General features: G+C 41.9%; 1 protein-coding gene across 6 annotated transcripts in view; it reads left to right on the top strand.

Moving 5' to 3' along the window:
* Positions 1 to 21,691, top strand: part of CA8 (carbonic anhydrase 8) — a 69,285-nt gene extending 47,594 nt beyond the window's left edge. For 3 of the 6 annotated variants that reach the window (XM_053250603.1, XM_053250602.1, XM_053250599.1), the window contains 5 exons: positions 8,298 to 8,360; positions 9,534 to 9,582; positions 11,808 to 11,920; positions 17,404 to 17,577; positions 19,534 to 21,691. In XM_053250603.1, the coding sequence (XP_053106578.1) occupies positions 8,298 to 8,360; positions 9,534 to 9,582; positions 11,808 to 11,920; positions 17,404 to 17,538 (360 nt within the window). In that variant the 3' untranslated portion in view covers positions 17,539 to 17,577; positions 19,534 to 21,691. Of the gene's footprint in view, positions 1 to 8,297; positions 8,361 to 9,533; positions 9,583 to 11,807; positions 11,921 to 15,602; positions 15,730 to 17,403; positions 17,578 to 19,533 lie in introns of those variants that run through there. The other 3 variants (XR_008307274.1, XM_053250601.1, XM_053250600.1) reach the window with 3 other exon arrangements.
* The last annotated feature ends 1,087 nt before the right edge of the window (positions 21,692 to 22,778 follow it).

The following is a 22,778-nucleotide window of genomic DNA, read 5'->3' as shown; positions in this document are numbered from 1 at the left end:
TCACATTTATGGGTGGTTCACAATAAACATAAAACATACTAGAACAGAAATTAAAATATTAAAACAATTTAAAACCACAATTCTAGTTTAAAAGCTTTTGTGAATAAATATGTCTTAAGAGCCTGTTAAAAGCTGTCAGAGAAGGGGAGGCTATTATGTTGGCAGGAAACACATTCCAAAGCCTTGGAATGGCAACAGAGAAGACCCATCCCTGAGTAGACACCAGATGAACTGGTGGCAAATGCATCTGCATCTGCTCGGATTATCTCAATAGGTGGTGGGGCTCATAATGAAGAAGACATGGAAGCTATTCCCACAATCACTGGAAAGCGGGCTAAGGGAGCCAGGTGCTCCCAAGGCGGCTAGCCTGCCTAAACCACCCTACCCTTAAATGATATTAATGGAGTGAGTGCTCCATTAACCTCATTTCGTTGCTCATGTGTTGCTGCGGAACACGGCAACTCATGAGTAGACCCCTGGCTAGGCTGCAATTACATTGTCCAACCATGGAAGGTAAAGGTAAAGGTAAATTGTGCCCTTGAGTCGGTGTTGACTCCTGGCAACCACAGAACTCTGTGGTTTTTCTTTGGTAGAATACAGGAGGGGTTTACCATTGCCATCTCCCATGCAGTATGAGATGATGCATCTTCCTATATCATTCCTGCCTAGGAGGCAAGGCTTATAGTTGTTTAACTCTGAGGGATCCAATGCAGGCATCTTCAGGAGAGATCTAATAATTGCCTCCTTAAGAGAGGAGGCAATTACCTCCCTCAGAGAATCATTTGTTGTATAATATCTACTATGTCCTCTACAACAACCCCTATGCCAGATAGCATAAGCCATGTTGGACAAGGGTCAAGAGATCAGGTGGTAAGCAACACTTCTCCACATCCTCAGGAGTCAAACTGAAACTGATCCAACCTAACCACACAAAAGTAGTTGCTGTCTAACCACACAAGAGGAGATCCCTTTAAAACATAAAATACACATGTGCACTTCATGAGTAGCTTACAGGTTAGTAGGGATGTGCAGAACCGGTCTGTCCGATGGTTCAGTCCGGGGGTTCAGGAGTTCATCGAACCAACCCCCCCCCCCGGTTCCGTCCGGACTGGAACCAAACCACCTGTCCGGTCCGGCAGAACTTTTTTTTAAAAAAAAATTATAAATGAAAAGTAACTACCTGTAGGCCGTTCAGGGAGCTTGCTGCAGAGGCATATCTATGGAAAATAGCGCATAGGGCAAGCACTGAAATTGAACCCCCTGTCCAAACATCTGACACCCATCTTTCAGATAACATTACCATAATATCAGCTCAAAAATACAAGTCAAGCTCGTTAATCTTTTAATCTTTCAAAAACTATTTAGCAGTGGACGTAGCCAGACCAAAAAATGCTGGAAAACTACAAATTTCAGTATGCTGGGGCTCATGAAATACCCAAACACTATGTGGAGGTGTACTTGGGAAACTAAACTGTCTAATTCTCTACTATGCATTGTAGCATCACTATTACATTAGTTTTAAAAATAAATGGAGAATTTGACTTTTCCCAGATACTCTGAAAATAATTAAAGGATATTCCTAAAGGCCGTGGCAGGGGGGTCTGCAAAGGTTCCCCCTCCCCTCACTGGCCTCTAGGGCCTTGCAGGGACCATTTGAACATGTGCAGTGGCCATTTTTTAAAATATTTTTTTTAAAAAAATGGCTGCTGAAAACAAAATGGCCACTGTGCATGCTCAAATGACCTCTGCAAGGCCTGGCATGGCCTAGGGCCTCACAGAGGCCATTTGAGCATGCATGGTGACCATTTTGTTTTCAGTGGCCATTTTAAAATAATTTTTTAATTTTAAAAATATGGCACTGCCCTTCAAGTGGTGCCCGGGGCACGTGCCCTGCCTGCCCTACCCTAGATATGCCCCTGGCTTGCTGTAGCTGTGTGTGTGTGTGTGTGTCCGCGAGGGTTCCCTTTCCCCCCGCCGGCCTCCCTCATCACTGCTGTGGCCAGGTAAATGTAGTCTTTTTGGCCCTTTTGGGCCTCCATAAAGGCGAATGGTGGCCATTTTGGCCGCTGCCACGCATGCACTAATGCCCTCTGCGAGGCGTGGCATGGAGGGGGTGAATGATAGCAGGGTGCAGGACTTCCTCCCCGTTTTTGCATTTGTAAGCATGAGTGCAGCTGGTGCTCAAAACATCTGAAGACGGCTTCTGTTGAACCCTCTTCTGGTCTTCCAAAGTCAACAACCTTGCTTTCTCCTGCATGCTCAGCTAATCCTACAACAGAAATTCTGAACCGTGGGTCTCCAGAAGCTGTTGACCTACAACTCCCAAAGGCCATAGCTGGGGATGATGGGAGTTGTAGTCCAACAACATCTGGGGGTCCAAAGTTGGGAACTCTTGGATTACAAAACCCTTAGTCAGAACTCCCCCACCTCAGCCAGCTTTTATAAGCAGTGCCAGAGCACCACAAGACATCAGGAGATGGATCAGACTCACCAGCGTACATGCTCTCCCTCTCACCAGCTCCTGAACATATACCAAGTTTGACCATTGATCCATGCAGCCTAGTAGGGCAGTCTAGTCTGAATGGCAAAGGGCTCTTTACTGGCCTTGCTACCTGGTATTTTAAATCAAGATGCTGGGTACTAAACCTGGATTCAAGACAAGAACTCCACCACTGGGCTATGGTCTTCTCTCTGTATCCTGTGAAAAAGATACTGGTTCTAGCTGCCCAAACATTAGAATAACCATATTTAAAAGGGAGGGAAGGCTCTTATATATTTATACAGAAGAAGCCATATTTATGCCTTCTATTATGCATATTTATTTATTTACCTGCGTATTTATTATGCACATATGCATATTATGCATATATGCCTATTATGCCTATTTATTTATTTATATCTATATAAACAGCTTTGTGAACTTTTGGTGAAAAGTGGTATATAAATATTTGTCATATTCGTATTCATAAGGAAATTTCACAAATGTGACTTTTCATGTAAATGTGTTGAAAGCTGAACCTGCCAAAAATTCCCTCTTTTCCCTTTGCTTCTCCTCCTTTGTATCTGGACACCCTGTGCACAAAGCTGAAGAGGTTTGGACTTGGTGCACTGTACAACTAGGACAAATTCGACGGTAGCACTATGGTGTATTACGATAGCACCCATAATGCATATCTTCACCCACAGAAAATTGTCCCTTTAAATCATTTCTAAAAAAAGAGGAAATTTTCATGTTTGAAATTGATTTTATTTTTCTGCTTCTATTAATTTGTCATGTTTCGTAATATCATTAGAAATGCCTCCAGTACTCCTCGGTTTGAATGTAAGAGTGTATTGATTATGGCTCTGCAGCAGACATTCGTTAAAAAGAATGAAAGAAGCTCTCATTTCTCTCACTTCTGTATCCTAGAGGACTATTCCATAATTGCTTTGGAAACTGCCCTCCAATTTTTGCAGAGCTAAACTTGGACTTTCTCAAAAAGTTATATAAAATGTTTAAATAAATCTCTTTAGTGTACTATTTCTCACCACTTCTCAGCTTAGTTTAATCAGGTTTCTTTTGCATGCTAGGTATTTTTATTTTTATTGAAAACATCTTCCCCATATCCTTAAGTTTAATGAGGTGTGCTGTGTTCTTTGATTAATGGCCAAGTGGAAGAAAACCAAATTCAATCAATGGCTTTGATCCAGTAGTAGTTGAAGCCAATTAGACACACATAACAACTCCTGGCTCTGGATGTGAACACATAACCCCATTTGCATTAAAAAAAACACATCCACCCATTTAAATAGGGTTCAGATTAACATCACATTATGGATAGAGATGCTGCATACATACATCTCTGTTAGAATAATGAATGAAAATGTTTCTTCTCAAGCCATTGAAATACCTAAACATTGGTCAATCCAGTAAAGATTAGAATTTTTGTGGCAAATGAACATAAAGACTTTTTCCAACAGTGACACTGTGCAATAAAATAAGTGCTGGGGCTGAGAGTAAGTATGATGTAGTGGATAGTGTAAAACGTGGTCTGGGGACACACAAATTCCCACTCAGCTGTATGAAGCTAAGTAACTTTGAATCAGTCACTATATCTTAGCCTAACTTGAGGGAAGGGCAGCAGGGCCATAACTACAATTGAATGATGGCAGACAAATGTTCCTAGCGCTGCGGGATCAGCTCTCTAGAAGAGAGGGAACAGGGGTAGATCAATATTCACTTTTTGTCCTATGGCCCATTCTAACCTTGCTATGCACCTGAAGGGCAGAATAGTTATGCTACAACACACAATAACCCCTGCTAACTCAGAAAAGAGGCACCTAGAGTAGTGATAAAGCAGGGAGAGAGCAACTGGCCCAATTCATTCCCAGCACAGCATCCCACCTGCGGCTACTGATAGTTTCTACCTTGTGTTTCTTTTTAGATTGTGAGCCCTTTTGGGACAGGGAACTAACTTATTCATTTGTCTATTATTTATTTATTTTTCTATGTAAACTGTGTTGAGAATGTCTATTGATAAGTGGTGTATAAATATTGTAGTAGTAGTAGTAATTACTGAAGCACTAAGGCAAAAAAGAAATTTGGGTTGACTTATTCTGAAATTTGATGCTTTGGTACTCTGTTTTAGGGATGTGCACAAAACCGGTTCGCCCGGTTAGGTTCGGATTCGAACCGGGTTCGAACCAGGAGGGGTTTTTTTGGTTTTGTTCGAACCACCCCCTGGTTCGGTTTGGATTCGAACCAGTTTGGACCGGTTTGGAAACCCCAAAATTGGTAGGATGGTAGCTGGCACCCAGGGGTACCTGTCACCCAAACCCCAAAGCAATCGGACACTCGTACGATTTTTTATGAATTTTTGAAAATTTTTATTTTTTTCTCATAGGATATAATGGGACTCGAACCAGGCCATTATACCTTATTGTGTAGCACCCATGGGTGCCAACAACCACCCAAACCCTGAAGCAATAGGACAGTCCTACGATTTTTAATGAATATTTGAATTATTTTGAATTATTTTTCTCATAGAGTATAATGGGACCCGAACCAGTCCATATCCCCTATTGTGGAGCACCTAGGAGCACAAAAGTGGGGTGGGTGGTAGACAGACAGGGGTGCCTACCACCCCAAAAAACCCAAAAACTGCAAGGCAATTGGACACTCCTCTGATTATTGGTGAATTGTTAAACTATTTTTTAATTCCTCATAGAGAATAATTAGGATTGCAGCAAATGTATAGCTTCACGTCGGGGGGAAAGGGGTGTCGTAGAGTGGAGTGTGGTGGGTGGTAGTTCCTAGGGTGGGCAAGGAAGCTATCAGAATTATTTGAAAGGAATTGGGCAAAGGGCTGATTTTTAAGTGATTTTTGAAGTTTACGCGTCTTTAAGGTTTTTCTCCCTAAAGAAGCATGGAGGTGTCAGCAAATGTATAGCTTCACGTCGGGGGCAAAGGGGTGGCCTAGAGCAGTGTGGGGTTGGTGGTAGTGCCAGGTAGGGGCAAGGAAGCTACTTGAATTTTTTCAAAGGATTTGGCAGAGGGCTGATTTTTTGGTGAATTGTTGAAGTTTACGCGTCTTTAAGGTTTTTCCTCATAAGCTATAATGGAGCTTTCAGCAGCCCCATAAGTGCACTTGGGGGGTGCTGGGGTGGCCCAGAGCGAGTGGTGGTGTATGGCACATAGGGTGCCAACCACCCCCATGGGTTTCTAACCCATGGCGTACAGGGTTCTGTTGTTTCTGAGGTGTTCTGAGTGTGGATTCTATGATAGCAAATGAGACTGAGTGGATTCATGGTGTCTCATTGAAAATCCCCACCGCCACGGCATAGTCCCTAAAATGGGCTCTAGCCCGTGTTCGGTCAGATTCGTGACGACTCTTCCTCCAGCGTCGTTCTAGCCGTCGTCCGAGTTGCTTCATCGCCCTAAGCTCTGAGGAAAACCAAGGAGCACATCGGGCTCCACCAAGCCGGAGAGGGCATTTAGGAGCAACTGTGTCAACAGTCTGGGCCATCTCTCCATTCCAGAGGTCAACCAGGGCCTCGAGAGGGTCACCAGCTCTGGACACTGGAAACTCCTCGAGGGCCGTCTGGAATCCAAGTGGATCCATAAGCCTCCGGGGGTGGACCATCCTAATTGGCCCAGCACCCCTGCAGAGGGCAGACGGAGCAGTCAAACTAAACCCCACCAGATGATGATCTGTCCATGACAAGGGAGTTGTCTCAAATTCCACCTCCAGATCATTTATTTCCCGGTCGGCAAAAACCAGATCCAGAGTGTGTAGGGCCTGATACCAATTGAGACAGGCCCATGGTTGCCATGGAGGCCATTAAATCCTGAGCCGCACCCACTAGGGGGGCATCAGCGTGGACATTGAAATCCCCCAAAACAATAAGCCTGGGGGAACCCAAAGCCACCTCTGAGACCACCCCCGCCAGCTCAGGTAGGGAGACTGAAGTGCAGCGGGGTGGTCGGTACACCAGCAGAATCCCTAGCCTATCTCGGAGGCCCACCCTCAAGGACAAACACTTGAAATTCTGAGATTGCCTGACCAGGCACCTGGAAACAGGGAGAGTCTCTCGAAAGATGACTGCAACACCTCCTCCCCGACCCTCAAGGCGGGGCTGTTGCACGATCTGGAAACCTGGAGGGCAGAGCTGAGAGAGACCAACCCCGCCCAGCGCATCCAACCAGGTCTCCGTCACACATACCAGGTCAGCACGCTCATCCACAATCAAATCGTGGATGAGAGAGGTTTTTGTATTAACTGCCCTGGCATTCAGCAGCAGCACCCTAATCCTCGAGGGAGTGTTCTTAGAGCTCCCTGGGGTCAGAGGGTTGGGAGAAGGGCTGGAAAAAGGAACAGGTCTCAATTGCCTGGACCGATTCCCCCTGTAACGGCCTGCCCAACTCCCACCGCCATACCTCCCTCTGCCCGCTACCCGTGATTTTGCTGCCCCCACTCCATACTCAGTTTTTCTCTCTCCCAGACACATCTCCCCAGACTAACCCACCACGGCAGCTTCGCTTAATAAAAACCATAACCAGACTTGCGTAATCTTCTGTTGGCTTCTTGATTGTGGGAAGACGGATCTTCAGAGCAGAAGGAAAGAGTTCTTCTGGGCCCCAGGCAGCTTGCCCCATGGCAGAGAGCCACAAGGACGAGAGCCCTTGTGCTCTCGCTCTTCGGTTCGTGCCAAGAGGCTCGTGCCCTTGGGCCAGCCAGCCCTATATAGCAGCAGAAGCCCCAGCACAGCAACAGCCCAAGGAGATGATGTTACACACCTGAGGAAAGGAGGGGCAGAAGCAGAGACAGCAAAGCAGTCAATGCCCCACCCAAGCTGTTCCCTCTCCTTCTTCTTCTTCTTCTTCTTCTTCTTCTTCTTCTTCTTCTTGAAAATAATTTTCAAAAATTCATAAAAGATCGTACGTGTCAGATTGCTTTGGGGTTTGGGTGACAGGTACCCCTGGGTGCCAGCTACCATCCCACCAATTTTTGGGTGTCCGAACCGGTCCGAATCAAACCACCCCCTGGTTCAGTTTGAATTCGAACCTGCAGCTCGAACCTGATGGCTGGTTCGGTTCGAATCCGAACCTCCGAACCACCCCAGTTCAGATTCGAACCGGTTCGCACATCCCTACTCTGTTTCAGATGTAGGCTACATTCGCACGTAATGCAGAACTAGAGTTGAAAGGGCCAGAGATTGCCAAACCTTTATGTCCAAATGTGTGCAACTCCGGTCCCATTCGGAATGCAACCCAAGGTTGTGCTCTGTAAACTTCAGTGTGAACCATTGGCGTGTAGTGAGTTTTGCTGCTCATACTCGAGGTTAGAGCTTGGGAACATTATGGGCGAATGCAGAACTGGTGGCTGCATTCGCTCTAAACAGATTTGAGGGAGGAAGTTCCTCCCTCTCTCTGGCAATGATTGGCTGTGCGGGCTATCCTTCAAGCAAGAAGGAAGCCTGCATAGTCAGTTCCCCCTACTCTCTGCAATCTCCCTCTCTCCTGCAGAGAGCATGCTCCCTGTTTTATTCAAATACAGACAGAAGAGTGGGGTGGGTAGGGGAGAGAAACTCCCAGTCTATTGGACCCGTGGTTCTGCATTACATGTGAATATGGCTGTAATTTAGTTTCCTTTCTGCCAATTACTTTGTTCTGCTTCAACTTCAGGAAAGGTTATTCTAGAGCATAGAACTGGATTCACTTGATGTCTTTGGCATCACACAGGGGTTTTTTTGGGGTGTGTGTGTGAAAACACATAATACTGTATATTGATCTTCATTTATTATACATTATATTTCAGATTGGAAAGGAACATTCAGGTTTAAAAGCTGTGACTGAAATTCTGCAAGAAATCCAGTACAAGGTAAACCATTGGTCAAGGAAAGAAGAAAGATTTGTTTCATTAAAGGGTTAACTAACTTGAGAGTGGGTACTTAGATTGAGCTGAATCTGGGGGAAAATACTGATAATCCTAATGTTAAAAATATATATGTAAAAGTGAGAGCACACTAGTATCATGACTAGGAATGAGAAACATTGGTCTTCTGTTACATCCTCACTTTGGAAATGGTTACTCAAAGGTAAATTTTAAACCATATCAATATATTGCCAATGTGAATTTAACTGCCAAGGAAGATGGAGGTACACTACTGCTTAAAAGCCCACTGTCCATAACTTCTAATAAATAGGGGTGCTTCCTGTGTGATGAATCTGATTCTCAGAAATACTCATAGAAATAATAATGGCAACTGAATGCTAGCCAACGTTTTTTTTAAAAAGCATTAGAGAACTTTCCTGAAATATGTTTGGACTTTAGCAAGACCAGTCAGGAACTGAGCTTCTGAGCCATGAAAAATTGCTGTCTATATGAGGAATGCACTCATAGCTTGAATAGGCAGGATTTTTTTCTCTTTTTTGGGGTGATCATGAGATTTGATGTTTTGTGGCATGATGATATATCAGTTACATTGTACCATATCAAGCCTCGAACTCTGAACATTGAGAAGGTGGCCTCTGAGGCATGGAGAGCCCAAATGTAATAAAATATGACCACAACAGTGAAATAGATTTTGTCTTGGTTTGTACATCTATTACTTATTGTGAATTTAAGAGAAATGCAAAACATTTGTGCAAAACGCAAATTAAAATGTTTACAAAAGTTCTGAGAAAAAAACATTTTGCATGGCACTCTACAATTTGCAGAGTAATATCACAATACAAAAAAGAATACAATGAACTGTGGGGTAAAGGACATGCATGGAAAAAAGTGAAGAGGAACTAACTTCAAAGAAACCCTAGAAAGAAAGAGCAACCCAAAGAAACAGCAAAGCTGTTTAGTTGACAAAGCAAATGTAAGGATGCTTTCTGGGAGATTATGTATTATTTTGATGGATTTCTTGGTTTGTGCTTTGCCCATGGCATGTTTTAGCTCCTCCACCACCAAGTGTGATACATGTTGGTCCAGTTTCCCTAGGATTTAAAATCCTTAAATTACTCCTCTGTTATCTTTCTAGACTAATTTCTGTTAAATTTTCAGGGAAAGTCCAAGATAATACCCTGTTTTAATCCCAACACATTATTACCAGGTAAGTGTTCCTTTATATACTGTACTGCAAAAGTGTTACTGGAAAATGTATATGTACACTTGATTTTCATTGCAGTCTATGTGCTTTCGGCCACCCTATAAAATATTTTGGCAGCTTTTCACTCTGAAAAACAGATCTAAGTTAACTGGACTGGCAGCAAAGATAATTCTGAATATGGTGTATCCCATCTAACCAGCAATGATGGTGAATGGTGTCTGTCAGCACAGTACATATTGAGTACACACCAAGTATGTGTACACACCAAGTATGTGTAAATATGATAGATAAATAAAATAAATAACATTTGTGTTCTTCACAGCAGTGACTCATAGTTCTCGTAACAGCTGTCTCTGCATTGTGTCAAAGTGTAATTCAAACAGAATTCAGGCAGCTGGCATATCCCCTGGCAGTCAGCTTGGTACTAATCATTTATATAGCATTTTAAAAAAAAATCATACAGAGCATTTTTGAATATCTTTCTGGTTTGTCTAGGAGGTAGGTGGGTATTATTTCCATGTTGTAGAGAGACATCTGTCTTACCCAAGACTATCCAGAGATTGAAACACTGCATGTATTTGGCCCCCTTTCAGATATAGCAGACAAATATATACATATCTGTCTCAAGCAAAGAACAGGCAGAGTAAAGGTCACAGTATAAACCATTTGTTTGTATAGAATGTATTCAGCATACTTGTAAAATGAGTTTAGGAATACATTCCCACCTTTTAATAATATCCAGTTTTCTGCTATTTCAAGAGAGACATGTGGGAGAATGTGGCTCTGGATTGTGCACAGGGTAAACAGATGACTGTGCATGTCTTGATACTGATCTAATGCACTTCACATATCTTAAAATTTAAATTCTTGTCTATGGCTCTGACGTATTAACTGCACAGTCTTGAAGAGCTCATACCTTTTCACAGATTTTCATATCTGTAAAGAAGATATATCTGTAAAATATGTTCTAGCAGGTTAAAGGCTGCAATTTGTTTGTTTGTTATATTTGTACACCACCCCAAACTTCTGTCTCTGGGCAGTTTACAGCAAAATAAAACAAATTAAAACAGAAATCAAAACTTTAAAACCACAAGTGTAAGATGAATAAAAGTGTCTTTAAAGATTAAGCACAGACACTACGGAACAAGATCCACTGAGCTCAGTGGGATTTACTTCTGATAAACATGCTTAGGATTGTGTTGAATGTGCCAGACCTGAGTCACAACATGCAAAGTAAAGAGTGTAGAAGCTATGGATGTACAAAGGACTGTAGTGGCCCAATGCGCAGTGTTGTCAGTGCTCTCATCCACCCCTTATGGCAGCTTGGAGCTGTAGTCCGACTTTACTGCCATGGTTGTCCTCAACGAATATTCTGTGCATAAGAAAATGGGATTCTCCTTGCACAGTGCTGTCACTGTGTGGGAGGCACAGATTGACTCTCATGTTCATTTGCCATGCTCAGATTCCATGACGATCCCTACAACCAGCCCAGTGCTGGGGATTCTGGGTTATGCTGAGGCAGGCCATTGCTGAATTGTTGCGTAGGGCCAAAGCAGGCAAAACTATTCATGGGAGCCCAAATGCTATGTCAGAGGGAGTTGAAGCCTTTATTAGACACTCCTTGGGATAGCATTCACATGTTAGGCTGGTTCACATGGTCATTCATTGGGTAGGAGAAGCATCCTATCAGAGTTTTGGAGTGTGAATGCTCCCATTTTGCAATTGTGTGCTTGCAAAAAGCAAGGTAGGAGGTGGGAGAAGTGGTCATGTGTGAAGCTTGCACTGGTAGAACAGCTCTGTCTTACCCAGCAACTGTACCCAGCAGTTTAATGAGGTAGGAGGGAAGCCCTCTTACCCACTTTGAGACTTGCACACGATCACTTCCCCTCACTTCCCCTTCCTCCTACCTTGCTTTTTACAAACACACAATCGCAAAACCGGACCGTGCACATCTCCTAAACCTAGGTAGGATGCTATCCAGCTAATGATCCTCAACAAACGAGTCCCCCGATTGTTGTAGTCTTGAGGCTAGTGCTCCAGTCTAACCAATCCTCTCTCAGCTTGGTGATGAAGTATCTCCAGAAAAGGCTATAGTGTGCTAGAATGAAAATAGTCACAAAACTGGATTATGAAAGTGCTGGTAGGAAGTGCTTAATTTTAAAAATAAAAGTATGGCATTAAAATTCCTTAATTATTATTTTCAAACCAAGCTCTCCATTTAATTTCAGACCCACTCTTACGAGATTATTGGGTATACGAAGGTTCCCTTACCGTTCCACCCTGCAGTGAAGCTGTTACATGGATATTATTTAGATATCCTTTGACTGTGTCCCAGCTTCAGGTAATGGCTGTGCTTATAATCTCAGAATAGGCTTCTCAGTGAAAGGTTATTCCATGTAAATATATAACATAGCATTATACCTGATTCATGTTGAAGATCCTATTAGATCAGTTGGTGCGTGGCTTTTAAAAATAAAGGTTAAATCTGTTGGGTGTTCTAAGCAGTGGAAAGGTCAGAAATGAAAAACTGTTGTTACCATTTATCTCATGGATTTTTTTTAAAAAAAACCTTATTTACTAAAGCAATAGAAAGGACAAAAAATTGCCAAACAAACCTAAATTCTGTCATTGCATGCCTTCAAATAATAATCACTGCTCGATGTGTTTGAACAAAGACAAAAGAGACTCTGTGTTCTGGACAGCAAAAAAGTTATTGTTGCTGGTTAACCATATTGCAGTTAACCATATTGTATGTGATGTATATACCCTTTCTTGATTTAAATGGATAATGGCTGGCACATTTCACAAGGCAATGTGGCTGGTTCTGAACTGCCCACACTGCTGCAAGTGTCTAAAGCATTGCCCACAGTGTTGGGAGACAGGGTGCTTACTACTTAGAATTGCTCAATTGCACAACACATAAGTGTTGTAGTCCCCTGCTAACAGAGCAAAGCAGAACCATTTCAAGTGGCGATTATCTTATATTTAGCAGGAGGAGAACAACTGACCCTGCTCAACCCCATCACAGCATCCTGTGACTTTTGTTGAACATAAATATTTGTAGCCGTGGTCTTTGGTTGAAGCTAGTCTAGCTCACTTCTGGAAGATATGGGTTAAATTGCCAGCTGCATTGGTTTGGGCACAGCCAATGGAAGACATACTAAATGAATGTTAATGTGCAGAGGTTGGAATCCTGCCTCCCCTCCCCACTTCCTCCCCTCCCTACCACACATATTTTTAATGCTATATTAGACAAAATTAATTTTATTTGCTACCAAGTTTTGTCACTGAGATAAAACGTACAGTCATAGACAAAAGAAACTTGCTCCTAAATGGGCACATTGTTAGAATTTTCGATATTAACTTGTTCTACAAAAAATTACAAGAATATAGAGTGAAATATGCTTCCATTTAAATGATTTCCATATTGAAAATATCATGATTAAAATGTTATGTGGGATGTCTACTCAGCATGTATTATAGTGTATGTAACTGAAGTTATTCCAGAACTACTCAGAAATAAGTGAGCAAACTTCTTAAAATCTCAGTTCAGTTTCTTTTATGTTTGCAAGACTTCAAAGATTGAAAGCTTTTAGATCCTCTAATCAATGACATCAAGTTATGCTGGTGCAGGTTCAGTTCAGCTCTTATCTGAAGAGTGTCATCATTTTATAAGATGTTCAAGCTACTATTCATACTTACATTTCCAGGGGTCCTTTACCACTTAACATGTTTATTTCTGAATTCCAGTTAAGCAGATATAAAATTGATGAATAAGAAATCTTCATAATTTGAAGATTTGAAATCTGAAGCCTTCCTTTCAAAACATCTTCCAAGAACTTCTCAGATCTTTCTTCCTTTCACCTTTTTAATGCAAGCTCCTCCATTCTCACATTTGAAGCTGAAATGGAAGAATAAAAACAAGAGTCTGAGGAACACAAGTAGCAATACAGTATTTCTGTTGGTTCATCAAATAAACATGCATATTGAAAGAAGTCAGTTTTGACTGTTTCATTGTGTGTAGCAACCACAATAATGGCTATCTTCCGAAATGCCACTAAAATATTTGTCACAAAAATAAGAACATAAGAACAGCCCTGCTGTATCAGACCCAAGGCCTATCTAGCCCAGCATCCTGTTTCACACTGTGAAACAGATGCCTCTGGGAAGCCCATAAGCCTACTATTGCTCCAGTTGTCACTGGAATGTACAGGACAGCCCATTAGATGCACCAACCTAAGGAAAAATATTGACTTAAATCTGATCCTGCAGTGACACACATGTAGTGAAAACATTTTGCTCACCAGATCCCCATGCTTTAATCTTGACATTTTTTGTATGGCCTCATTCACACATAACACCAAACCAGAGTTGAACAGGACAGAGGTTGGAATCTGTGTACATCCAAAAGCATGAAAACGAGGTCTCACAGCAAAAGGGATCTTCAGTTTCCCTCGCCAGTTTGAACCTTCAATTTGTAGAGAGTTTTGCCGCTCCAACCTGAGGTTTGAAGGTGGCAGCATTATGTCCAAACATAGATGCCACCATAACTGGGGTTTTGTTCTTCAAAGCACCAAAATAATAGAGAGGATGGCCCAGACCCACCCAGAAACATGCCCACTCCATGCCTGCCACACTTCTCGCTGGCTGCCTGTCCAAGCACTTGCACCATCCTCTGTCTTCACGCTCCTCAAGACATTGCCCAGCAACATCCTTGGCCCATCCCAAACTTATAAGCCTGCCTGGGAAAAGTCACATTGGGGGATGTCCAGTTTCCATTGTGTCTCTTGTTCCCCCTTCTGGCAACCAGAAGAGAAAGGGAACAGGATGGAAGCACGGGCATTATGTATTTTAGTCACCAGAATAAATCTATAAAGAAATATGCTCCCAAGCACATGAAGTTGCAGTGGCACCATAAACCGGGCAATCTGATTAGATTGCTACAAAGATAACATACATCAGGGCAGTGATACCTGGGGTTGGCTTTAAAAGGCAGCCCTCCCAAGAAATTTTGAATGTCTTCATTCTATTCTTGTAGAATAAAGTTGGGGAAGTGGGGTCCAGCCCTTTCCCTTTGGGTGTAAGCATGCACTCTATGGCATCACTCAGGAGAAGAACTATCCTGGGGTACACAGGGACCAGGCAGTATTGTTTATAATGTGTGATGATGCCCCTTCTCCCAAGGATCATGCTCTCATGTGAATGAAAGGCCATGGAGACACACATGTGGCCCATATGGCAGATGCTGCCCAGCCTGGTTGCTCAACACAAGCAAGCCACAGGGAGATCTTTCTCTGTCTTGGCGACTGCCGTGATGAAGCAGTTCAAGCAGTCCCTCTGCACATATCCATGTTTGTTTTTGCCTGGTATGGCAACCCTACTTTCCTGGGATCACTGATAACTGGGACTCCCCTCTCCTGTGATTCCCCGTGGGGGCCAATCTGCATACTGCTCAACACCTGTCCAAACCCAGGAAATTTGAATAAGGGTTTAGAAGATCTATTCCTGGCCCCGGTGTTTGTCTATACCTGGACACATAGACACATACCTCCTTAAGAGTATGAAAAGGTTGCCTAGAGAGGAGGAGGTCACGGTGTTCAAGTTCTTTAATTTACCAGAGAGAATGGGGCCCCATGCAAGCTGGGCCTCTTTGATTTGGATGGCCTACCTTATGAGAGTGCAGTCCAATGAAGGCCCAAATCTCATTGAGCCTCTGGTCCTCCCGTCTCTCATGAGAGGGCTAGAGATTTACGTATTAGGTGGTATAAAAATATGATAGAAATATGATAAAGAGCAGATTTTTTTTTAAAAAGAATAGTATGAATCAGTGTGCATGCTTATAATAAAATACCTGTGAACTCTATGCAAATTCTATATAAATTATTTTTTATCTTATCAACTGTTGGTTAGATCACAAAGAAAATGGCTCTATAGAAGCTTTTGAGGCCTGAAACTCTCTTTGAGAAAGTAGAACGAAAGAATCATTCTTTTTGCATTCATCAACACTATTTGCTTTTCAACAGAAAAATTCTCTAGGCAGTTTACATATCAAAAACAAATGAAAAGATAGTTCCCTGTCCCAAAGGGATTCAGAGTCTAAAAGGAGACAAAAACACCAGCAACAGCCACTGTGATGCTGGGTTAAATAGGGTAAGTTGCAGCCGCCTGGTAAATATTTTTTTGGTATATTTCGTATGCTGCCATTCTTCACAAGTGAATTTATGGCAGTTTACAACGGATCTTATCACACAATAAGGTAGTTCACATGACTGCTTTTTGCAAGACCCTCAAGACACACCTGTTTTCTCAGACTTTTAACTGAAATTAATTTTTAATGGGTTTATTGTTTTTATCCCATGAAATTGTTCTAACTTTTATATTCTGTGAAATTGTTTTTTTTTAACTGTTTTGTATTTGTTGTCTTTTAAATTGTGTACACCACCTAGAGTTACATATATCAGGAGGTATATAAATATGATAGGTAGGTAGGTAGCTAAAGAATAACATATAAAACCATAGAAAAGAACTGGAATAAAGGATGATCTTTGAAAGATGGCAGTAACAGTTGCCATGTTTATCTATAGTTAGGGAAAGGGCTGATGAAATTAAAAGAAGTCTTCAACTTCCACGTAAAGTTGAAGAATGGGAGAACAAACTTAAGATTAGGGGCACAGAGTTCCAAAGAGCCAGGGCCATCACTGAGAAGGCTCATGCATAGGTCACCAATATCTGTGCTTCAGAAGGTGAAGGGCATGCTCAGGAGAACCTCTTTACATAATTGCATGGGCCAGGCAGAACTATAGGGGAGTAGGCAGTGCTTCATTAAGGCCTTTAAAGGTTAAAGGCAACCAGTGTATGGGCCAAGCATCCAGTCTGGCCCTGCTGCTTTCTGTACCAGCTGTAAATATAAGAAAAACACCACTCAAAAAGTGCCTCTTTGCCCACTTAGCAGGCGTAAACATTACCTAGTGCTTTTTACATGGTACTTTATATATGTGTTCATGTGTATATGTGTGTAACTATGTGTGTGTGTGTCTGTGTATGCATGCATGTATATATGTATATGTATGTGTGTGTAATCTAAAAATTATATATTTTTTAAGAAGGCTTTTTAAAGCATTTTAAAAGAGCAGAGCTGGTCTGTTGTGCCAAGCATGAATTGTCCCCTTTGCTAACCAGGACCTGCTGTGGTTGCATATGAACAGGAGACTTAATGTATGAGCGCTTTAAGATATTCCCTCTTCGGGGATGGAGCCACTCTGGGAAGAGCATCTAGGTTCCAAGTTCCATCCCTGGCATCTCCAAAATAGGGCTGAGAGATTCCGGCCTGCAGCCTTGGAGAAGCCGCTGCCAGTCTTTGTAGACAATACTGAGCTAGATAGACCAATGGTCTGACTCAGTATATGGCAGTTTCCTATGTTCCTATTGTATGCCACAAATACATGCATACAAATACATACAATATTGTATGCCACACATACATTGTATGTATGATGCTTTCAAAAGACTTGGAATGGTGGACCAAATATACAGACACAAACATAAATTATATTTTAAAATATAAAAGTTTACTTATGTGTTGGGAATGACCAAAGGCCTATGTAGTTCAGCATCTTTACCCACCATGGCCAAGCAGTGCCTCTGTGAAATCCACAAGCAGGACAGGAAAGCAGCACGCTCTCCTCATATTGCTGCCCAGCAACTGGTATTCAGAGCCATACTGACTCTGAACCTGGAGGTACACATAGCAATCAAAACCAACATTTTCTTCACAAGGACACAATTGACTGAAACATACAATTGTCTACTTCCTTGTTATCTCAGATAGAAGAATTTCGAAGACTGAGGACACACGTTAAAGGGGCAGAACTCCTAGAAGGCTGTGATGGGATATTAGGAGATAACTTCAGACCAACACAACCACTTAGCGACAGAGTCATACGGGCTGCCTTCCAGTAGCAGAGACATATACTGAAAATAATCATCATAATAATGTAGGTAAGTAAAAGCACCACCACATAAAGTAGTGCAAAACATCAAGAAATTCTGTACTACTTTTGGAGCACTTTGCGTGGTGGATGCAGTATGTTATTTTGGAAGAGAAAGTGTTGGAAATGTGTGATAAAAAAATCTTTTTTAATATGCTGATTTACTGGCAAAGAAGGTTAACTAGGAATAGTAACCAGCACATAATGTTTCAGAAGCACATAATGTGCCCTTTCTCATGAGCTGTGAGAAAGAATGACAGCGTTTGTGGGGAGGAAGCCATACAGAGCTTACCTCCCTGCACATGATCAATCTGTTTTCCCTGAGTGGGCGGATCGCCCGCCCAGATGAGCAGCAGCAGCAGCAGCTGCTGGCAGCTCCATGGATTGAGGTGCCAGGACATGTCACCCTGCATTTCCCCCCCTCCGGGGTCCAATATTGCACAGCGCAAGTGTGCAGTGCATTATGGGGATTTCCCCTCCCTGAGAGCACCACAGTCTGACAGACAATCAAAAACTTTGGTTAGGAGAGTGCTCGCTCTCCTAACCTCATTTTAAAGGGAGGCTTCATAGGCGAGTTTGCCATCGTTGTGCCACTGGGATTGGCCCGATCCCAGCTGTGCACACATGTGGGCAAAACCAGGCTGGGCTCCCTTAGCCCGGTTTTGCACATGCGTGTGAATAGCCTCAAAAGATTATTTAGGGACCTCAAAAGATCCCTTTTCTTGAGTTTATTTTTTTTCAGCAGCTCTTGATCAAACTGGATAAAAACTGTGATGAGAAGGCAGTTTTGTTTGTTTGCTTACTTTTCCTATTGTAGATATGTCCTTCATTCTACTGAAGTTTCAATTATATGGTACTGTTCTGAAATCACAAAATGTCATTGTTTTATTATTGAAATAGATTATTTCAAATGCATCTGGTGTCCTGCATAGAAATTACTTGAAGGAAGTCACAGACATATCCATGCAATTTTTTTTGGTCTGAGACTGAATAATGTCCTAAGGCCTTCAAATCTCAGCAACAGTGAAATTATTTGACAAGATGAGTTTGAATTTTAATCAGGAAAGAGCAACCACTAAAACATATTCATCTGAAATGGGAAGCTTTTTCAATACACTTGACAACACCTAAACAAACTTCTTTAAACTGAGTTTTTATCTTGGTTTTAATTTATTAAATATTTTACCATTTTAGATCCTAAATAATAGAACTGAATATGAAATATGCTACTATTCATGAGAAGGCGGTGACAAGTTTGAATTCTAGAAGGCTCTAAAAATATAGTTCTGTCCATTATTTTATCCCATATAGGTCACTTGTTTCATTATCTTATTTTCCATTTTGGATGCATATCAAGTGTTTTGTTATCTTATTTTCCATTTTGAATGCACATCACAAAAATGCTAATGCAGATTGCAGAAAACACGATTTCTTCTGGAATTGTCAGCTATAGTAAGAATTTTGCAACACCCCCCACTCCACTGCCCAGTTATTGTTTGGAATTTGTTTTGTTTGACACTTGTTTCCGGTCCATCCCTATTTAAAGATAACAGCAACACATTTGAAGCCCCTTCATTATCTGAACACAGTGGCTGACATCCTGATGAACTAACTGATGATGCAGCAGGATGCAACCAGAGGCTTCCCCACTACTGCAGTGTTTACACACAGGGAAGATAAGCAATGTTTGCTTGTCTTCCCTGTCCTTGGAAGAGCTCTGTGCCTTCCAAAAATATGTCCCAGAGGCCTGTGCAAACATGTCCCAGAGGTCTGTACAAAGGAGGACTGTGATATTGGGGAAGCCTCTGGTTGCAAGGACGCAATCTCCCATTTTGTTAGTGAGAATGCCAGCCATTGTCTGCTTCTTAACCAAAAGCACTTTTTTTGAAAACAAAAGACAGTATGCATCAATTAATCAATCAATTAATACATCAATTAATCTACTGTGTTCTGTGTCATGACTCAGCTCTCAGATCCCTTCAATAGCAACTCTGAGCCAGATGATCCTGCCTAGAGATTATGCCACCACTGGAAATGCCTGAAGCCACCAAAGGGGAAACATTCCAATGATCTCTTGTGGGACATGAGGTTGTTGGATTCTGATCCCAAGAGCAGTGAATCATATGTTTCTAGGAGCGAGTCTGTCCTCATTTGGAATCAACATACCTAACACTGAAAGCACAATTTGATGCCGTTCATCACTACCATAGTATGAAGGTACAATCCAGACCATTTTTTTCCTGTAAGTTCTTTTCAGCTAAAGGGTAGCACTTTAGATAGCCATCAAACCACTAGGACATAAGCACTCAGAGGAGTTTGACCATTAACAGAGCAATCTTTATTAACTATGAAAATGTTCTGGGTCCTGTTTCTGCCCTAGTACTAGCTACCTTGCTACCTCCTCAAGACTCATCACTATCTACATTTTTCCATCTGTTGCCAGTGACCTCTAACACCTGGATCAACCTCTATTGTCTTGCCACTCCATCTGGAATGGAACACCCTGTGAGTGGTTGGTTTCATGATATGTGAAAATTTGTTTGCTGTATGAAAACTGAAAATGTTTCTTAGAATTTGAAGGGCTTCATCTCTGCATTTCCCCATAAGCAAAGGTCCAGCTAGCTGTTGTGTCGTACTTTAGCTTGAGGTCACTTCTGTCCTCTCTCTTGAGTATGTCCCAACAGACATAGAAGTCAGTGCACGGTGTAAGTGCATATATCTCGTTCTTGGGACACAAATCAACCCCTCTTCACGGCTGAAGTTGGGAATACAGGTCCTGCTGCTTTACAGTGCAGATTGATTGCTGATTGGCTGCTCCATGTAATATCACAATCCTTTCTCCCTGGAGTATCTGTGCCATGTTTTCAAATGTCATTTCTTTTTATCCCACCCCCATCCAAATAATACATGGATGTGTCCTTCCTTGAACAATTAATAAAAAGACACACCGTTTACCTACAGATTTGTGGGAAGCAGCAAGGCAGACAACTCAGTCATCATTTATTTTTGCTGAAAATGGTCTGCCTAAAGCAGGGCTGCCCAACTTTGGCCCTCCCGCTGTTTTTTGGACAACAACTCCCATGATTCCCAGCCACAGGGGTCAATAATCAGGGGTGATGGGAGTTGTAGTTCAACATCTGAAGGAGGCTGAAGTTGTGCAGCCCTGGCCTAAAGTGTTGAAAAGTATAGGTGGGGGATGGGAGCCAAGCTCATTTAAAGGAACAAAAAATGGTAGAAAGCCCCCCTTTTTATGTATGTATCCTTGTATCCATGTCTTTCCAACATCATGAGGACTACACACATTACATGTGAGTACATAGATAAGAGCGATGTTCCATCTGCTGGCCCTGTCTGTTCCTCATGTGTATTCCATGTAACCTGTGAAAGACCATACATGTGTACAATTTGAACATGCATAGGCTCTTTCACAAGTTATCCTGAATATGATTAGGGGTGGGTGAGGGGCCAACAGATACAAGTGGAAGAAGGCATCTGGTGTGAAACAGGATGCTGGACTAGATAGGCCTTAGGCCCGATCCAGCAGGGCTGGATATAAATGGATGTCACTCCTTCTCTGTGCATTCACTGTAAGGTAAAGGTAAAGTGTGCTGTCAAGTCGATTTTGACTCCTGGCGCCCACAGAACCCTGTGGTTTTCTTTGGCAGAATACAGGAGGGGTTTACCATTGCCTCATGTAGTATGAGATGATGCCTTTCAGCATCTTTCTATATCACTGATGCCTTTCTATAAACATCTTTCTATAAACACTGATGGTGTTTCCCATATATATTTCCCATAGTCTGGGAAACATACCAGCGGGGATTCAGACCAGCAACCTTCTGCTTGTTAGTCAAGCATTTCCCCGCTGCACCACTTAAGGTGCTCGTACACACATGTAATACAGTACGTGTTTTATGTCCCCTTTAAAAATAACTTTCATGTCCATTAAAACAGGTTTTAAGTGCATAACATAACCTGTGTGATATTGGTAAAGAGATGACTTTCTTTGTATCCTTCACATTTTTGTAGTGCCTACTTATGATTCATATGCTTTGATAAATAATTGTGTATGTTGCAATATGTTCTTGTTAAATAAGATTGAATTAAAGAGGCTGATTTCTGCAGGCTTGGCATTTTTATAGTCCTTGAAGTTTCTAGTCAATATGTATTTATTCTGTCCTGATTACTAGAAGCCTTTGTGGATTTCTGTCTCTCACTAAGAAGTTGCCTGAGGGGGAAATCTAACACATCAGAATTTTGTTCTTTTCTGATATGCTAACTCAGGAGGTGGAATGAGCTTTCATGACTTGTTCTTCTCTCTTTTCTCTTTCAAAATATAAACATATGCTTATTGGAAGTATACATGTTGATTTCTAGCCAGTAACAAAGGAAGAACAATCGCACATTTAAAAATAGTTTTTCAGCTAATGATCTTTATATTGGCCATTTTATGCTATCATCCTCTATTATTTTTTTTATTTTTTATTTTTTATTATTTCTACATTTATATCCCGCTCTTCCTCCAAGGAGCCCAGAGCGGTGTACTACATACTTGAGTTTCTCTTTCACAACAACCTTGTGAAGTAGGTTAGGCTGAGAGAGAAGTGACTGGCCCAAAGTCACCCAGAAAGTATTATGGCTGAATGGGGATTTGAACTCGGGTCTCCCCAGTCCTAGTCCAGCACTCTAACCACTACAGCACGCTGGCTCTTTATTAATGATATTCATGGTATTAATTAAGGACGTTGGTCTTACACGTAACCACAACATCTTTTTTGCTCCACAAATAGATAACGACCAGTCTCTGTGTATACATATGCAAATTAAGGCACCAGTAGAAACAATAGAAGAGCCCTACTCATTGAAATCTATTTTACACTCACCTTTAAGCGATATTCCTGTAAAAAGCAGAGTTTTTAAAATGCCAGATGAAGCAAGCCTTTTAAGGTGAAGAGAAATACTATATATGTTCAATCACTAGTCTTCAGTTTTTCTAAAACTATTCCAAGGCAAAATCCTGGCATAGAAATAGATTTCTGTACTTGCTCAAATGAAGTCCAGGTGTCTTTAAAAAGAAATGTCAATTCCCAGTATTCACCAGAAATGTGTGGGGAGTGTTTACTTAAAAACAAATTAGAATGTTTGATTGTCTACACCAGGGTTTCTCAACGTGTGGGTCGCCAGATGTTATTGGACTTCAGCTCGACCCAC

Source organism: Hemicordylus capensis, chromosome 4 (genome assembly GCF_027244095.1).
Source record: "Hemicordylus capensis ecotype Gifberg chromosome 4, rHemCap1.1.pri, whole genome shotgun sequence".
Taxonomy (NCBI): domain Eukaryota; kingdom Metazoa; phylum Chordata; class Lepidosauria; order Squamata; family Cordylidae; genus Hemicordylus; species Hemicordylus capensis.
Note: the sequence above shows the minus strand (reverse complement) of the source record. Positions and strands in the feature narration are given on the sequence as shown.